Source organism: Pleurodeles waltl, chromosome 9 (assembly GCF_031143425.1).
Source record: "Pleurodeles waltl isolate 20211129_DDA chromosome 9, aPleWal1.hap1.20221129, whole genome shotgun sequence".
NCBI classification, from domain to species: Eukaryota; Metazoa; Chordata; class Amphibia; order Caudata; family Salamandridae; genus Pleurodeles; species Pleurodeles waltl.
The window spans coordinates 134,556,441-134,576,362 of record NC_090448.1 but is presented as its reverse complement, the minus strand read 5'-3'; the positions used below and the strand labels follow the sequence as shown (position 1 = coordinate 134,576,362).

The window sequence follows — 19,922 nt, the reverse complement described above, 5'->3', positions numbered from 1 at the left end:
TGGCAAAAGGCTTTTTTGCCAGATTGAAATGGCAGTTTAAAACAACACAGAGGCTGCACTGGCACGGCCGAGAGAGGTTTAAAGGCTTACATAAGTAGGTGGCACAATCAGTGCTGCAGCCCTGATATTAGCATTTAATTTATAGGCCCTGGGGTACAGGTAGTACCACATTACTAGGGGCTTACATGTACATTAAATATCCCAATTTGGAATAAACCTATGTTAGTGTGTTTTAATCAGAGAGCACAAGCACTTTAACACTGGTTAGCAGTGGTAAAGTGTGCTAAGTCCTAAGGCCAGCAAAGATGAAATCAGAAATAAATTGAGGCAGAAGGCAAAATGTTTGGGCACCCTAAAGCTGACAGGTCTAACATACCCACAGCCCTCTGATATGGCTGATATGGTCGAAGGTCACTTCCTTTACCATACTCCTGCTAAGCTTTTCTGAAGGCCATGTATGTGTCCATAGTATCTGGATTTGAGGGTTCAACCCTAAGGATAGGTCCTGGCTAAATGACAACCAATGATCTCAATGGATAAAGTAGTGTACAACCTCTCCGCCCCTTAACCATCAATGAAGGACTATCAAAAAGTTGAGACTCTGCTCCCAAATGAAAATGATCTGTTCATATCCGTTCCCTTCCATCCAAGTATAATGTTGCGGGTCACACCTTATTTCCACTGTCTTTTAAGTAGAGCTCTAAATTATGCGCATAGACTGTTCTGGAGTTTCCATGTGTTGCATCATTTGTCACCATTGATATACGTTTAGCTGTGATGTTAATGTTGCTACTGATGTCAATTATGTAATTTGTAGTATGATGTGAGGTCATGTGACGCGCATGACCGGACGGGAGTTAATGCTGCTTAGCTATCTTAGCTGGTGGATTTCAGTATTTTAGGTTTTGTTTATAAGAAATGTCTTGCAGCTACTCAGTTTTTATTTGATTACGTTGTCCTACTGCTTCCAAGAAAACACCCACTGAACTGTAACAAAGGTGGTCTCAGTGAACGTATATATGTCATTACATTAAAAGAAATGCTGTTGCAAATGAATTAGTTGCCATTTTCATTGAACCAGGAATAACAGCAAAGCCTTCTTTAAATACTGTTAAGACTTGAAATGAGGATGCAGGCAGGGCAATATTCTGCAGCAAATGAGCAGGAAGCATTATCAGAATGTGGCCTTTAATTCGGAGTTTGCTTTGGATAAATCTGCATCATTATCATAACTGAAAATTATTTTTGTCTAATCTCTTCTTTCACAGGGTTTGATGAGACCGCCAACCTCTTGTCTTTTGCTATTGTTAGACTAATGGTGTTGCAGATGCGTAACCACTAGATAGTGTATAGTTTAACAATCTTTTACCTACATTTCATATATTCAACAGTTTAGCTCTGCTTATGTACAAATGAGCTATTTCAGCGTGAAAAGATACTTGTGTTTCATATTATCTGTAAGGTGGACTATTTTGTATTCTAATTTATGATTCTGAAACACCTTTGTGAAAATGCATGGTGACGAGAGTGGATATTGGGACCCCCATGTGCCTCCTCAAAGGTAGAAGTGTGTTTCAAGAGAAATCTAGACTTAACACAGTTGAGGCTAGCACACAGTTTCTTAGGTCATGTTGGACCTGGTCTTTTCTACAGGGTCATCCCAACACCTTTTGCTTTCCTCCTTCCCCTTTTTGCTGAATTCATTTTTGTTGGCTTTAGGTCTCTGGGCACTTTAGCAATGCTAAAGTGGATATGCTCTCTGCCTAAACCATGGTAACAGTGGCTTATCCATAATGGACATATTTAATTTACCTATACATCCCTAGTAAAGTGGACTACATATGCCCAGGGCCTGTAAATGAAATGCTGCTAGTGGTCCTGCAGCACTGTTTGTGCCACCCACTTAAGTAGCCCTTCAAACGTGGATTAGACCTGCTATTGCAGAGCCTGTGTATGCAGTTTTAAACTGCCATGTCGACCAAGCAAGTTAACCCACTTGTGAGGCCCAGTCCTTCCTTTTTAGTACATATGTTGCAAGGGAGGCCCTGGACAGCTCCAAGGGCAGTGAGCAGTGTATTTAAAATATTGGGCATGAACGTTAAGTTTTACGTGTCCAGGTTTGCAAAACACTTAAATCCATTTTTCACTACTGCAGGCCAATCTGCCCCAGAGGTTGACAGTGGGATTGCCTTATTACATTTTAAGTGTCGTTTCCAAGTGGGAAGAGGTGGGACCTCTAAATTGCAATTTCAATTTAAATGGTAATTCTGAAAATGATACCTTTAGAAAGTTGGCATTTTGGTACTTTAATTCATCTAGTGCTTTTTGCCTTTCTCTGAATACGTCTGGGTGGGCAACAACTGGGCTTTTGTGCATTCCCTCCAGACAGGCACACAAAGGGAGCTTAGGTGTAACTGAGTTTCCATCTGCATGCTGATGCCCCGTCCTGGGCAGGATAGGAGGGAGGAACTGACAATTAGACCTAAATGGGTTGGGTCCAGAGCTCTCGCAAAGGACTGCATAACCTCCTGTAGTGGGTCTGGTGCCAGAGCAGGGACTATGTGAACTTCAAAGGCCTCTGTTTGAGGTCTACCCAACTTCAAAGGCACTACTGGGAATCAGAACTGGACTTCTGACCCTACCAAATAAGTACACTAATGGACCTGAGGACATGCTGCCAGGAAGAACTGCTGTTCTGCTGAAGGGACTGACATGCTGCTGGACTTTGATAGACTCCTACTTTGCTGTGCCTGCAATGCTGCCCTCCTTGTCTGGAAGTGAGGAACTGGACCTGCATCTCTACATCGCCAGAACCAAAGTGACACAAAGGCATGCTAGCTTGCCTCCTGTCCTGAGCTCCCAGGTACAGCAAAGACTTCACTCAACTCTGCTACAGCTTCCGGACTCTGCCAACTGTGAGTCCTACCCTGCCAAGTGGTTCCAATCCAGTCCGAGGCCCTTGGAAGTGGGTTCAGCAGCTGGGTTCTACAGAAAGCCATGCATCGTCATCACCGATCGGAACCGCCACATCTCTCCTTGATGCTGACGCATCACCAACTGCGCAGCTCAGTTCGCTATCTTGCCCTCAGTCCCGACGCATCGCCTTAATCACAAAGGGTTTGATGCCACACTGCTGCTCGAGGACATCACATAATGATGCATCCCTGACTGCGCCGATCAGGAGTGTTGCATCGTCTTCACATCGTCCCCTCTGTACCTCACATCGGATCTTCACTGTCGACACAACTCTCCACACAGGATACTTTCAGCGAGACATGGTGGTCCCTGTAGCCGGCCCACACTAAATCGTGGTCGTCCTGAGCCTTTAGATTTACCCCTGTCAAGTGGAACCAGATAGCCCCGGTTGGCACTTTAAGATTCTATACACTACATTTGCAGATGTTCTTTAAGAATTCGTATCTCAGTTTCTACTTATTTGATTTTTGTTGTTCTGGTCTTGTTTTAATTAAATTAAGCTCGATTTTTCCTAACCTGTTGTGAATTATTTTTGTATGGTGTTGTCACTGTTTTAAGTGTTGCACAAATATTTTATTCATTGCCTCATAAGTTCATCCTGCCTACTCGGTGCCAAGCTACTAGAGGGTGAGCAGAGGTTAATTTACGGTGTGTAACTGCCTTACACTGACTAGGATTGTGGTTCCTGCTTGGACAAGGTGCTTACTGCTTCCAACCAAACCCAATTTCTAACAGGGCACATTAAAGTTGTCACCATACTTGGGATGTTTTTCTGGCAATCAGTGCTGGAACAAAAGCGGATACCTCACCTTGCTTACGTCGTGTTGTATCAGCTAACAGCCATTAGGTGGAATTCCTTGTCAAGACTATATAGAATACTTCAGGTGAACTAATATTCTACTCCCTATCCAAAAGAATTCTGAGGGAGTGGAAGGTAGGAAGAACCAATCGGTCACAGGAATCCACCATAAGAAGAGAGAGTTTCAAAAAGTGTGCAACATTACAGAAAATATATTTGTTCTTAGAACAAAAGTATAGGAGTTAGTAGAGACAGTCAAATTGAAACAAAAATAAGAACACAATGAACCATGTAAGGATTAAAATAATTAAATTAATAACTATCGGCGAAAGCTCAGAAAATTGGGCAAGACAGATGCTACCTGTGAATACTAACTTGAGATGATTTGCAAGAAATAAATATTTTTTTAGAAATGCCTACAATGGAGTGTGAGCATTCAAGAAAAATACTGGAATAAAGTTTAAATAAAAAACGATATATTATAGTTTGTCCTATGCAGCTGCATACTGATTGCAACAAATTAGACATTTTAATGTGACTGCAATGTCCAGCTGTCTAATGTATTTAGATCTTGGCCTACTTGACATCTAATCTGTAATACCCTAGGATCATCGACAAACAGCCTGCCAACCGGCACAGACCCTGCTCCACCACCACTGCTGCCAGGTGTCCAACCCCAGGCTCAAACCAATAACAGCAACAACAAGAAAGGGATGTTTACAGACGACCTTCACAGGCTGGTAGATGAGTGGGCAAGTAAGACTATTGGAGCAGCCCAGATGAAGCCATCTCTGAACCAGCTGAAGCAGAACCAGCAGAGGCAGGACATGGAGCCCAAACCAGCACAGACAAATGAGCCATGTGGAGTAAGTAGCTGATTTTGAATAGCGTGTCAATGTTCGTTTTTTTTGCTTTAAGTATCAGTGAAAAACACTGACATGACTAAATAGCCCAATAAACATTTACAATATATATGTATATATTTATATAGTCTGGAAACCTGTAGTTGCAACAGTGTTGCAGATAAATTGATTATGAGTAATGAATTTCACAAGCATCGTAAAGGGGACCCTACAATATATTAAAATACTTCAGGGGGGCAGAGCAAGACAGATACTCCTCATGGCATTTTCTAAATGGCATTGATATCATCCCAATCCATTATGAAAAACATGTTGTTCACGGTGCGGTTTACAGCGCATTTTCCTAAATAAACTGGCTAAGCGTTCTTAGGCACATCAGCAGTGTTGAAAGCGACCTCGTTACCTATTCCATTATTGTAGGTTCAGTCACAGTATCCACAAGCCCTGTTTCCATGCATTAGCAAATCCTGTATTATGCTGTTAGAATTTTGGCCACCCAAATGAAACACACTGGATGCAAAGCGGCCAAATGCCAGTTTTCTAGGAGGAACAGTGCCTATCAAACACACTTAAAATAAGGCCATTCGGAATTGTATGATAGTTATTACTGATTTTAGATACCTTGCAATCACATGGATGTGTGCTGCCATTGATTGCTATGAATATGCAGCTTAGTGTGCAGGTAATAGTCTGCGTAGACATGCCAGATTCCAAAATAGGTATTGCCATCTTTCCTTGTGTTCATGTGTCAGGCATTACCTTTTTTATAGAGATGAAATAGTCTTCTTGGGTGGAATCACAAGGGAGACTTTGAAACAGCACTCTATCCCAGGGCCAGGGATCAAGTTTTGCCAGTGGAGAGCACAGTGGAGGGAGTAGACTTGGTGACAGCTTTCCCCAAGGTTTTTCAGGCAAGAGTGTGAAAACTGAGATTATTTGAACATTACATAGGCTAGATCTGACAGTCTTAGCATGCCCCCGTCCCCATTTTTGCTTATATACTACACTTTTCTGACTTCGTTTTTGCTTGCTTCAGGACTCTGTGCAGTTTACCACTTCTAACCAGCGCCAAAGTGCTTGTGCTTTCTCTCCTAAACATGGTAACATTGGCTGATCACCATTTGGCATATTTAATTTTTGTATAAGTGCCTAGTAACGTGCAATACATGTGCCCAGGGCCTTTAAAATAAATGTGACCTATGGAACTTAAGCACTGTGCTGCCCCCTTAAGTAGCCCTTTAACCATGTCTTAGGCCTGCCATTACAAAGCCTCTGCCTTGTCAACCTGGCAAGATAACCATTTTGCCAGGCTCACACCATCCCTTTTTATACATGTCACCCCCAAGATAGGCCCTGGAAAACCAAGAGGTTAGGTTGCAATGTATCTAAAAGGCAGGACATGTACTTTTAAGTTTTACATGTCCTTGTAGTAAAAAAAACAAAAGTCATTTTCACTACAGCATGGCCCATCTCTGCCATCCGATAACACTGGGATTACCTATTTATATCTCTTCAGGGTAACTCACAATCTGAAAGAGAAACTTTCTGAGTTTGGTGTGTCTGGAATTATAATTTAAAATTACAATTTATGGTGAAGTCGGATTCTAAATTGCAATCTGAAATGCCACTTTTAGAAAGATGGCATTTTCTGACTTCAGCCATTTGGTGCCTGCTGCCTGTCTCTGATCACGTGTCTGTGGTGAGTGACAGCTGGGCTTTGTGTATTCTTTCTAGACAGCCACACACAGTGGGAGCTTAGGTGTGACTTGATGGGCCACCCTGGGAGGAAGGAACTGGGGGACAGCCTCACGTGCAACTGAATAGGCTGTAAAATGTCAAACGGCCCATAACCCCTTGTAGTGAATCGGGAGCCAGGGCAGAAAGGTCAGGACCACTTCAAAGGCCTAACTGGGTATAAATACTAGACCTCTGACACCACCAACAGTACACTTCAGGGTCTGTGAAATGTCTGCCAGAAAGGACTGCTCAGCTGCTGAAGGACTTCCACCCAACCTGATTCTACACATGGACTCTGCCATCTGTGAGTCTGCCATGTCAAGTGGTGCCAGCCCGGTCCTGGACCCTTGGAAGTGGGCCTGAGGTGTTTGCTTCAGCAGAACAGACGCATCCCCTGATGTGGGAGCAGAATCAATTCATTGCTGCAGTTGCACGGAATAAATCTGGCGCTTTGCCCTCGGAACTGCCACTGCAACACCTTTCCCAGTGCAAGGTTCTTGCAGTGTCGACTATGGCATCAAATCTCCTCATGACAGCCACAGCACTCATTGGAACTGACGTATAGCCTTGACTACACAAGGCATCCTCAACCCCAGTCTTTGCCTTGCAAGTCCCAGTGCCTGGAGCCTCCACGTCGATGCAGCAGGAACTCACAACCAAATTCCACCACTTCTCTGAACCAATGCATCACCTCCATTGCATGGAGAAAATCGACCACCTCTACGGTGTGGTTTGGGACAAACATAACACTCCACAACCAGGATTTAAGGTACTTTGGATCAGTGGGCCTAACTGGGTCTCTGTAGCTGGCCATCTCTCCATCACAGTCAGCCTGAACATTTGACTTTGTCCTGGTCCAGCAGAACCAGATTGTAGGAAAGTACCCTCTTTTTGGCATGGTTACCCCCATTTTGTGACTGCTGTCAGTGTGTTTTGACTGCTGCTAAATAGGACCCCAGTGATTGGGCTCTCTTCCTCTAAAATGGGTTGCTTAGGACTTTGCACACCCCACATTTGGCATACTGGGACCCCTTAAAAGTCCCCAGTATATAGTACCCAGGGCATTGGGGCACCAGGGGTTGCCCACGGGCTGCAGCATATATTGTGCCACCCAGGGGAGCCCATGCAAAATGTGTCTGCAGCCTACCATTGCAGCCTGCATGAAAAGGTGCATTTTTACTACAGGTCACCGCACCAGGTCACTTTAAGTCACCCCTGTGGTAGGCCCTGCAAGCCCAGAGGGCGGGGTGCAGGTACCTGTGTGTGAGGGCACCCCTTCATGAGCAGAGGTGCCCCTATGAACTCCAGCTCCATTACTGGACTTTGTAAGTGCGGGTAATCCATCTTTACCTGTGGACTGGATACATGTCAATACCGGTGTCCAACTACATAAAGGTAACTCCGAACCTGGGCATGTTTGGTATCATAAATGCTGGAATCATACCCCAATACTGTTGCAAGTGATGGTTGTATGATTCTGTGAACTCTGGGGGCTCTTTTGAGTTCCCCCAGCATTGCTCCTACTAGTCTTCCGGAGTTTTCCGTGCAGCCCGTGCTGCTGCCACCTTTCAGACAGGTTTTTGTCCTCCTGATGCTTGACCAGCTCAGGCAGAGGAAGGCAGAACAAAGGTTGTCCTGTGAGAGAGGGAGGTAACACCCTCTCCCTTGGAAATAGGTGTTACATGGCTTGGGGGCTAACCTCCTCAAGCCACCAGTATGCTTTGAAGGGCACATTTGGTGCCCTCCTTACATAAACTGGCTTGCACGAGTCCAGGAACCCCTAGTTCCTGCTCTGGCACGATACTGGACAAAGGAAAGGGCAGTGACTCCCCTGTCCATCACCACCCTAGGGGTGGTGCCCAGAACTCGATTCTGCCATCCAAGGTGGACAGAGGCCCCTGGGAGCATCTGAGTGGCCAGGTCAGGTAGGTGACGTCACAGCCCCCTCCTGAAAGGTGGTCACCCTGCTAGGTGACCAATCACCCTTCCTGGGCTGTTTAGGGCCTCCCTCTTTGGTGGGACCTCAGATTCGACGTGCAAGATTCCAGCAGGACTCCTCTGCATCATTTACTTCATCTTCTGGTCACTGGGACTGCAACTGGACCCTCCAGGAACCGACAAAATACAACTTCAGCAACAACTGTGCTCTGCAACGTTGTTTCTCTGGCTCTTTCAGGCAACTGCAACATTACCCTGGCTGTGCATCCTCTGAAGGTGACAAGTCTTCAGCCTGCATGAGAAGTAAGAACAAATCTCCTTTGGAGTGAAGGAGTCACTCCCCTGCAATTGCAGGCACCAATTGCAATGATGACCGGCTGCGTGGATCTTCTCTCCTCCAATGCTGCGTGGATTCTGCATCACAGGTGGTGGTGGTGGTCGTCTGAAGTGGTCCCCTTGGTCTTCCCTACCAGCTGGCCAACTTGGGAGACAGTAGGCCCTTGCCTCTCCTTGCAGGACAGTACCCCTATGCACTGTGACTCTTGCAGCTACAAGGACTTGTTTGTTCCTCCTCCTAGGGATCTTCAGGCTCCATGTAGCCCCGGCCTCCAGCACTCCCACCTGCAAGGAACAGTCTCCTGCCTGTTGCTCAGCGACGTGCGACTCTTCTTTAGGTGTGCTGAGTGGTCCTCACTGCGACTCCTGTGCCTGCTGCCAGTGGGTTGCCTGTCGGGCTGCATCCTCTTCTTGTGACTCTCCAATCTGCTGAGGTTCACCCTGGACTCCCCTCCTTGGGTTGAGTCCCCTGGACCTTCCTGATCATATTCAGCCTTGCAAACCTTCCTCTCCGTCTCCTGCATTTGCCAAGACTTGTTGGTAGTTGGACCACTGACCAACTGTATCTCGACCACCGATGTGGGACATCACAGGCATCACCTCTGAGACTCCACTTCAGCTTCTCTGCTGCACTACTGACCACCTTCATCCACCGTCATCCTTGTCCTGCATCCACAGAAGGGTGGGTAGTGGCTGCGGCCACAACCGGACACTCCATTTCGAGCTGGACTTTGTCCCCTTCCTTTGCGGGTCCTCTTCTGTCAGGATCCACCTTTTAGGGTCTTCCAGTCTTGGTTGGGTTTTGCAAAATCCTTTTCCAAAGTCCTCCTGTTGGTAAGCCAGGTACTCACCTCTGCTCTGCTGGTTGCTGGGTGGGGGGCACACTCTGGTACTCACCTCTTGGGGTTCCTAGTTCCTCCAGCTCCCTTCTACTGATTTTACTTCCTTGGGTGGGGGACTGCCTTTCACATTCAACTTTTTTTAGTTTATGGTTTGGCCCTCCCCTAGGGCCCTCGCTATTTGCTATAGCTTTTACCAATGCCTATTGCTTTTTATGCTATTTACTGATTGCTAATGTGTACATGATAGTGTGTTTACTTACCTCCAATTGTGGGATTGCCCATTCAGTATTCTAGTATTTGTGTTACTATAATAAAGTACCTTTATTTTTGTAACACTCTGTGGTACTTTAATGTGTGTAAGTACTGTGTGACTATAGTAGTATTGCATAAGCTTTGCATGTCTCGTAGATAAGTTATTGCTGCTCATCCACAGCTGCCTCTAGAGAGCCCTGGCTTCCTCAATACTGCCTGCACTCCACTAATAGGGGATACCTGGACCTGGTATAAGGTGATAACACCATAGGTGCTCACCACACACCAGGTCAGCTTCCTACACAGATATCCCCAGTCGGCACGTCTTGCTGCTAAGTGCTGTTTTACAGTTTATTTTTTAAAATCCATAACTCAAGTTCTACTTATTGGATTTTTGTCATTTTACTCTTGCGTTTTTTTATTAAATCCAGAAGAACATCATTCAGTCCAGCTGTAGCGAGGTGTGTATTATGGGCAAGGCATTCTTTAATGATATGGCCATTAAGTGTGCAGCTTTCCAAGCAAAGATACAAATAGTTCAGGTATCCATTTGCCCCATACTCTTTGCGAATGGCAATCTGGTGCAGGAACCCCCACAGCTCATTACAAGTAGCCAGCACAGAACATTTGAGGCAAGAGAAATATGACACTTTAAAACCCATGTAATGAATAGCATCTCCTCCTAATGTCTGTCCAGTACTGTGCTCAGCTTTTAAAGTATTATGAGACCCCCTTCCATCCTTTTTCTCCTATCCCCAGGAGGGTAAAAGAACATAATATTTATATACCGGAAGATTAATATCTGTCCTATCAGTGATATAAATGAGACATTACAATTAACACAAGCTCAATATCATCAACAATCATTTCTCCTCTTGTGCCCATGTCGTCCACTCGAGTGATATACACCAGTGTTTCTAGAGACAGGGAACTTTCAATTATGAGGTTATAATCAAAGTTGCCTCCAGTCCTTGTCTGCAAACCACTACCCAGGCTCGTATTGACAATTTTTACAGGGGCTGGCACGAATTTGTTTCCTGTATATTGCAGTAAGTGTAGTCTTCAAATTTGCAAACAAATGTACTACCGTAAGTGCACCTTTTGAAAGAGGTTGATCTACTGATGAAAAGGCAACATTATAATTTTCTCCTTCTAAAGCCGTGCTGCATTAGTGTATCCATTGTAGGGTTTTTTGTTTTTGGGGGGCGGGGGAGAATTATTATACTTCGTGCCTGGAAAGGAAGCGTCACAGGACTGTTTCCATTTCCTTGTTAGAAGAAATCTGTAGCCTAGTTTTGACTTTGGAGAAAATCATGAAAGTGGCACACTGCTTGAGGCCCTGCAGTAAGGTCTATATTAATGTTTTGTTTTAGGATGGAAGCTCAATTTCTAGCATTTAGAGGTTTGGGGTTGCTTATGTTTCACACCCTACAAGACTATAGGGTGTGTAGAAACCTTTTCTCAATCATTGGTCCTTCAGTAGTAAAAAGCATTGGACTCCCTGGTATCCAGGGTTCTGAATTTCTGTCCACTGATGTGGGTGATTTTTTCTTTGTAGCCTAATCTTTGATATGACTCTTATTTCTGGTCTTTAGACCTGCTTGCCATGTGAAACGTTCCCAGTTAAGCTCAAGTGATTCCTGTCTGCTAAACACAAGGATGTGGATGAACTCTTCTCTTCTTTTAAAGTCAATCAATATTTTACCCAAACCTGGGAAGTACAAGTCCACGTTGATCCTCTTTAGCCACTAATTTCACAGTGCTTTTCTAAACTCTTCTTTTGCATTGGGTTCGAATGGCTCTCTACACCGGGTCGTTGACCTGTTGTTGACTTTCAGGCATGGTTGGAAGATATATTTTGTCACCATTATTTGTATAGTTAATCGGTTGAACTCATCAAAATATTTTTCTTGCAGCAGAGCGATTTTTAAAGAGCATTAAGAAAGGACCTTTTAAATTAACGATTGTATTATCTGTGCTAGCATTTACACATCATTATCACGAGCACTCGAACATATAATGCATGTGAAAACGTTTCCTTTTTTTTATTGCAAATAAAGGCGCTTCCAGTGCGCACGATTGTCATTATTTAGGGATTGCTAGTTAATTTACCTTTCACCTGTCCGATAAATTGCGATTTTTATTATATTTTGTTTGGAGTCTGTGGTTGACTTTATTGGCTCTCAATCCATGTAAGATATGTTCTATTTAAAATGTGTTACAACACCAGACTGAGAAAAGCAAGAAGATAATATGCTAAGAAGAAAGCTTCTAATTTTAGACTTCAGGGATCCAAACCGTGTGCCCTGGCACCGTCCCTTGCTTTCATTGACTTCAGTTCCATCTCCTTGTTTCATGGGATTAGTGCAAGAGCTTTCTAAAGGGAGTTAATCTTTAGATTGCATGGCTGCACTCAGACTTCTAATCCCATACCACTGCACACTGATTGATTCAGCATTTTGTATTTATTAAAACGTCAATCTTTTACATATGTATCTATGCATGTTTAAAATTGATTTACGTTAATTGCCTAATTTGTTCAGTTATACATTGGAACAGAAGAATTGGTGTAGATTTGCAGAGGTCTTATGGAGAATTTTGTTTTCCTAATATAGTTCAGACAATCCGATTTTGAAGGTTCGTGTCCACCAATTTATTTCTACCATTACATGATTCCTGTTTCTTTCCAGTCTGGCTCAACCTCTTAAATAAATAACTGTGAGAAGTAAGCATTTTGATCTTGACTCTAATTAGAAACATTGCAGTGACACTGAGTACTTCAAATAGTGTAGCACTGTTGCAGTAAACGAAGGGGGACATTTAAAACTACAGGGAACTAATTGGAGGAGTACTTACCAGTCAGTAAAGCAATTACTATTGCAATACATGCAACTGAAAAACAATTGTATGTGTTAGAAATTGGGTTTTTTGTTGGCAGTCAGGTTACCCCCTGTCCAAGCAAGGACCCTCACTCTAGTCAGGGTAAAAGAGAATCACCCTCAGATAACCCCAGCTTCCCCCCTTGGTAGCTTAGCAGAGCAGTAGTCTTAACTTCAGAGTGCTAGGTGTAAAGTATTTGTACCAACAGATACAGTACCTTAACGGCAACTCTACAAAATGACACAACACAGGTGTAGAAAAATTGGAAATATTTATCTAACCAAAACAAGACCAAAACGACAAAAATCCACAATACACATGTCAAGTTATCACTAAAAATGCAAAAAAGAGTCTTTAAGTAGTTTTAAACACACACTAACACTGTTAGCATGAAAATGTACCTTTGGTGTGTCAAAAATAACCCTGCACGGGCAAGTGTGCTTCAAAAAGGGCTTATGATGCGTCGATTCCACCCACGAGCAGGACCTTGCGTCGTTTCTCCTTTCGTCGGGTCAGGGTGCATCGTTTCTTCTCTCCGCAGGAGAGAGATGCGTCGATCCGGTCAGCACTCTCGGGTCCGGGCAGGCCTTGCGCTGTTATTACAGGCCCAGCGGTACTTGGGTCGGAAATTCAGCCGCATGATGATCCGAAAACCACGCAGCGTGGGTTGCAGCCTCCATCAGCGATGCTGCGTGTCGTTTCTCCTGCTCCGTGTGTCGATTCTTCGGTTACGTTTCTGGCGAGCGTCGATTTTCGGCCGCGGAACCGGCGGCGTGTCGTTTCTTCAGCCACAGATTGGAGTCACGTCTATCTTTTCCCCACACAGCGCTCTGTGGGTGTATTTCCTCCTCTTGGGGTGCCAGCTTCTAATTTCAGGGGCCCAGGAACTGGATGGGCACCACAGTGCAGAGTAGGAGTCTCTCCAGAGACTCCAGGTGCTGGCAGAGACAAGTCTTTGATGTCCCTGAGACTTCAAACAACATGAGGCAAGCTCTAAATCAAGCCCTTGCAGATTTCTTCTCAAGATGGAAGGCACACAAAGTCCAGTCTTTGCCCTCTTACTCTGGTAGAAGCAGAAACTGCAGGATAGCTCCACAAAGCACAGTCACAGGCAGGGCAGCTCTTCTTCCCCAGCTCTTCAGCTCTTCTCCAGGCAGAGGTTCCTCTTGTTTCCAGAAGGGTTTCTAAAGTCTGTGGTTTTGGGTGCCCTTCTTATTCCCAATTTCTCCTTTGAAGTAGGCCTACTTCAAAGTAAAGTCTCTTTTGAATGTGAAATCTTGCCTTGCCCAGGCCAGGCCCCAGATACTCACCAGGGGGTTGGAGACTGCATTGTGTGAGGACAGGCACAGCCCTTTCAGGTGTAAGTGACCACTCCTCCCCTCCCTCCTAGCACAGATGGCTCATCAGGAAATGCAGACTACACCCCAGCTCCCTTTGTGTCACTGTCTATTGTGAGGTGCAATCAGCCCAAATGTCAAACTGACCCAGACAGGGAATACACAAACAGGCAGAGTCACAGAAATGGTATCAGCAAGAAAATGCTCACTTTCTAAAAGTGGCATTTTCAAACACACAATCTTAAAATCAACTTTACTAAAAGATGTATTTTTAAATTGTGAGCTCAGAGACCCCAAACTCCACATGTCATTCTGCTCCCAAAGGGAATCTACACTGTTATCAGATTTAAAGGTAGCCCCCATGTTAACCTATGAGAGATACAGGCCTTGCAACATTCTAAAACGAATTTAGCAATATTTCACGGTCAGGACATGTAAAACACATGACTATATGTCCTACCTTAAATATACACTGCACCCTGACCTGGGGCTACCTAGGGCCTACATTAGGGGTGTCTGACATGCTAGGCCTGGCAAGTCCGTACACTTGCCAAGTCGAATTTACAGTTAAAAACTGCACACACAGACACTGCAGTGGCAGGTCGGAGACATGATTACAGAGCTACTTATGTGGGTGGCACAGCCAGTGCTGCAGGCCCACTAGTAGCATTTGATTTACAGGCCTGGCACCTCTAGTGCACTTTACTAGGGACTTACTAGTGAACCAAATATGCCAATCATGGATAAGCCAATTACATACACATTTTGTACAGGAGCACTTGCACTTTAGCACTGGTTAGAAGTGGTAAAGTGCCCAGAGTAATAAAAACAGTACAATCAGAGTCCAGCACACATCATCAACCAGGGGAGCAGAGGCAAAAAGTTAAGGGAGACCACGGAAAGGATGAAAAGTCTAACAGTGTGAAAACACCCCACAGCCAAATCACACATGCTATAGAACGGCATACATCTAAAACTTTCCTGTGTTCCTATGAAAAACACCCAACTGAGCTGAAATGACAATTACATCTCTAACTTTTTAATACCTAAAAAAGAAGTCTCAGCACACAATACTCATTTCTCGACAGTAGTTTTCTTTATTAGTTTATTGCAGACAGCAAGAGCCATAAACTTCCTATATTTTCCATAGACATACTCACACTCACACACAAGCCAATAAGAAATTGTGCACTCATTCCACTTGTAGTGATGTCTGCAAGTTAGTTGCTCTGTATATTTCTACATAACTGGGATTGGTCTCGTTTGTTGCTACGTTGTACTGCAAATGAATAAGTTGGTATTGCACAGAACCTTTTATCACGTGATACTCATTTGCATTGAACTTAGTGTTTAGTGGCCCTCTCGCCTACACTTTTTTATTTAATGGGAATTTTGCTTAGGACTAACTAGGAAGCCCGGAATGCCTCCTATCGCCTGCTCTCTGTTTGTTCTTATTCTCAATACACCTGATGCACTCACAGGAATATCTTCCATGTTACTGGTCTTCAATTTGTTAAAGTATTAACATCATTTTGAAACAAAATAATGTAATACTGTGCCTTGGTTAATCTTGTGGGACCATTCGTATTTGGATGTTTACTGCATGAACTCCAATCTGAGATTCTTTAGTCATTGCCATGATATCAATGCTTTTCTAGGAATTCATTTTATTTGACCAGATGTTCGATACATTTGAAGTACCTGAATGGTTGAAACTTGGAATAATTCAGAGGTTTAGTAATATATGTACAGGTGGAAGGTGCGTAAATTTTAAATGTGAGTCACAAAATGTGTTGCTACCCATTTTTGTTTGATAAAGCTGTAGAGCAAACTGTTCAGACCAATAAAACCTACATCATTCTAAGTACAACAGGGAAAGGTGTCTAAGTGAATACACTATAGAGATTTCTCAATAGCTTCTTTTTTTTGCTTAGTTGGCTTGATATTCTAGTAGATTATTTTGTTTTAACAATTTCTCCACACAAATTTCGCAGCCAGAAAATCAACCATCAGAATTTTACAAAGATAAGGATAGATATGTAAATAAACGTAGCAACTCACTGAAAAAGAGGTATTGTTTAAAAAACGCAGAACAAGGGAAGTTCACCAGTTATGCGTAACTGACATGAGTATAACTTGCACTGCCATAGCTTTCAGATGTCATCAGTGATGTAAAATGTGAGATCATAAGCAATGCACCACCGCAGTAAAACCTATTACTTATATCAGTTACACATAACTGATGAATTTTCCTGGTTTTATGATTTTTAAATGGTAGTGCTTTTTTTTGTGAATTTCAACAGTTTTTTTTATTTTATTTTTTACATAAGGTAATGGCTTATTACATTTGCCGCCAAGCCCTTGCCACTTGAGGCCTTAAGGTTTTTTTTTTTTTTTTTTTTTTTTTTTTTAATTTTTTTTTTTTACTCATGCAGGACCTCAACTCTGCCAATGTTTTTTGTAATGGTGGCTACAGCATTTTTCTTTTTTTCTTCATGTTACAGCCACCAGTCACATGGCTTGGTGTAGCGGGCCTAACCAATCAAACTACTTTATTTTGCCACACTGTCCCGCAGGAGTCCCGTGGCAACAGATAACTTTTAAGATGTGATCCTTAGTTTTGCTAAAAAAAAAAATTACACCAAATCACAAGTACACTTGCTGAATAAAGGTCCTACTTTCTGCACAACTTAGTGTAATTCTGTTCAACCGTTTTTACTTTATAGTTGTCAAGTATTTATTTAGGAAATGCATGGGGGGAAATGTTTTGGGACCCATCCTTTTTTCTCAGCCCCCACTTGACGGATTACCTTGAAACTTTCCTGGATTTGAGGCAGATGAACCTTTTTGAGAAAGTTATGTGATGATCCAGCAAATGGTGCCAAAGTTATTAGCGAAACAATAATCATTCTTCCTATGCAAACACTGTCTCACAAATAATGGCACAGTGGTGACTGCCACTATGTAAATTATAAGTACAAATGTATTCTTAACTTCACATACATGTACCTTAACAATGCATATACTTTCAAGACATGGAGTTAAAAGTAGTAAATCTCTACTTACGAACATAGACTTACCTTCAGATTAGTTTGGTAGTCCATTTTCTGCCACAATATATTTGTACTTTGATACTCTGATATTTACCAGTGGTCTAGCAGCTGGATCTTCATTGTAAGCATCCCCAATTTAGGATTGAACATTTACTTTTAAAAACAGTGGTTATTTAATTTACTAATCCTTCTTCCTAATCTTTTTTTGTAGGTCACTTCAGGAGTAGCATTGGGACAGAAGTATATTGCCTCAACGCCTTGTCCCATGTCAGCTCAATTGGCGATCAATGTGTCAGCACCTAATACAGGCACCATCTTGCCTGCTTCAGTCCCCCCTTATAGGATGCCACACTGTCAGTATGGAGGACTCCCAACTGCAGTGTTTGGTGTACAGTGGTCAGCCACAACAGCACAACCCGGGATTGCATGCGGTCAGGCTATTGCACCCTTGTCAGCTGTCAGCAAATCAGACTTGAAGACATTTCCGCTGCCATTACAGCAGCCAGTCATCAGCCCTGCTCTTGGCCAACCTGGCATGAACATTACATAGCTTTTTCGCCTTTGAAGAGGGATAGTTGGACATTTTCTTAGAGTGTTCGAGCCAATAATTGCCATACAGTATGTTATGGGTGGTATGATTCCTATGCCATCCCATAGTTTAGGCCTGACACTGTTCACAGCCATACACTACATCAAGCAATCACTGTGAAATGTTTTCACACCAGGAATAGGTTGTTTGCTATGGCAATATTTGCTTCTTTTCCATCGCTGAAGACACTTTATTATACGTCGATCCACTGTTTTACACTTGCAATGTTCGAATTAATGTACTTGAATTGACGATTTCGAAAATATTAACCGTGCAGAAGTACAGTGCCTTGACTCTGATTTCCAGCCTCAGCTGGAAAGATGTAAAAATGCTTGAAAGGTGAATTTTATTTTATGATCGGCTGACTTTCTATTTTTATTTGCGACAAAGGTATGAAGGTTTACTGTTTAAAGTATTAGTCTTGCTCTGCTCTATTTTGTAATGTAAATGCTTTTATTTTAACTAATGACGTGCACAGATATTGGCAGATGAACAAATTAATTTTGTTGAGTTTTTGAACAACTCTTTGGGCATATTCAATACTACAAACAGATAGCTTTAAAATGAGAGCATTTACAAATGATGCAAATTTTATTCTTTTATGTAAGATTTTGTTTTGTTAAGTGTCATGTATATCTATTTTCTTTACCGCACAAAGTTCTCACTTGCTTCCTCCTAGTATCATTTCCATAGCTAGCTCGCCACCAAATGTTCACAGTTTTTTGTTTTAGTAAAAGGTGTTGAAGGTCGTTCAACTTTTAAGTTGTGGTTTTCTCTGTTGAAAATCAGTGAGTAAGTGGTCTTACAATCTGAAAATGTTTTAGTTTAACTTCTGTTGCAGTTCCACCCGTTCTTCTGTTCTCACAAGCGTTTACCGGAGAGTGTTTGTTTTGTCAAGAGCATTTTTCACTTTAAGTATTAGCGCACACTAAAAAATGCATGCATATTGTTTCAAGCTTCTTTCCTATGTACACTTGTTTATGGTGGCATTATAAACAACGTTATATTTACTTTTTGTTTTAAGTTCAATATTTATCACCAGGCACGACAGGTAAAGGGACATAGACTGGCACTGTATCTTGGCACTCCTGTTTGCATTCTCTTTCCACAGTTTCACTCTTCTATGGTGTGTTTCACTAGAATGTGATTATTTTGTAACACTTCTTTGTCAAAAAGGCTCCAAGTCTGATTTGCTAAATTAAAGTTTAATTGAAAAAGGGGTATGGGCACAGGTAAAAATATGTAAAAATGAAGGCACATTACTCAGACTCCGCCTGCCATATGTTTGCAGACTTTGCAAAAGGGTGGGCAGGTCTTGAGCTGCCAAGCTGTGAATTGTATAGTTACAGTGTAGTATTTTAAGCAGTCTGATGGTAATTTTTTGTTTGTACCCTTGAACATTGTTATTCCATCAATTCAAGTAGAATTGAATTTTGTAGACATTTAAGCAGACTCTTCTGCCAGTTCAAGGTACTTGTGGTAAGAGATTTCTGTTCTCTCTCTTGCATCTTTGTTTTTTAGATTCAGGTCTGTATGCTTCACAAGCAAAGATGGAAAAACTGCTCCCACCTCAATGACTCCTGCTTGCACTTCATCTTGCCTTCAGAGACGGTTTGCCTGTTAATGTACCCTTCCCTTGGATACTGACAACGTCAGTGGCACTAAATCCCCAGGAGATTGTATATTAAAGGAGAAAAATAAAACATTTTGTGCTCGAAATGATTGAAAACAACTTATTTTGTTCTCTCACATGTCAGCCACTGCTCAGGACTCCAAGCTGACATTTGGTCAACTGCTATTAGGAAAACAATTGACGGCTTTACAAAGAGAACATTTTTGAGTAAACTCTTTGTGACAGCAGATTGTGTTTTACACCACAATATTGCGATGGCAATCGAGTCTTTGAGAATTATGCAGTTGTAAAGAATGGACATATTAATCAAAACCAGGACAAATCATTTAGGGGACCCGTAGTCTTGGTACTATAATGATGGATTCAAAACTTATTTGTGTATCCTGTATGTACACATGAAAAGTAACAGCTTGAGAGTAGGGTAACATTTTAGAACATTTTAAGTTTGTTTGCTCCAAATCTGTAACTACAGTTCAGAAATTATAATTGAAGATGTTCCTCAGTACCATTTTCATCAGAAGACAGCACTCTTTACTGATGAACAAGTCACTTAATTTCGGTAAAGCCTTTTCTGTTAGAAACGTTATCTAACCACAGAATCCTCACCTTGGAATATTTCCCAGGTGTCAGACTGGATCCCTAGAAATCTTGAGGGGTAACTCTGCGTACTGGTAGGTGGCGCTGACA

At 42.6% G+C, this 19,922-nt stretch overlaps 1 protein-coding gene across 2 annotated transcripts in view; it reads left to right on the top strand.

Moving 5' to 3' along the window:
* The window catches only part of WNK2 (WNK lysine deficient protein kinase 2), a 637,481-nt gene extending 618,147 nt beyond the window's left edge, over positions 1-19,334 (top strand). For both annotated transcript variants that reach the window (XM_069206415.1, XM_069206414.1), the window contains 2 exons: positions 4,382-4,641; positions 17,225-19,334. In XM_069206415.1, coding sequence (XP_069062516.1) covers positions 4,382-4,641; positions 17,225-17,563 — 599 coding nt within the window. In that variant the 3' untranslated portion in view covers positions 17,564-19,334. The remainder of the gene's footprint in view (positions 1-4,381; positions 4,642-17,224) is intronic.
* The last annotated feature ends 588 nt before the right edge of the window (positions 19,335-19,922 follow it).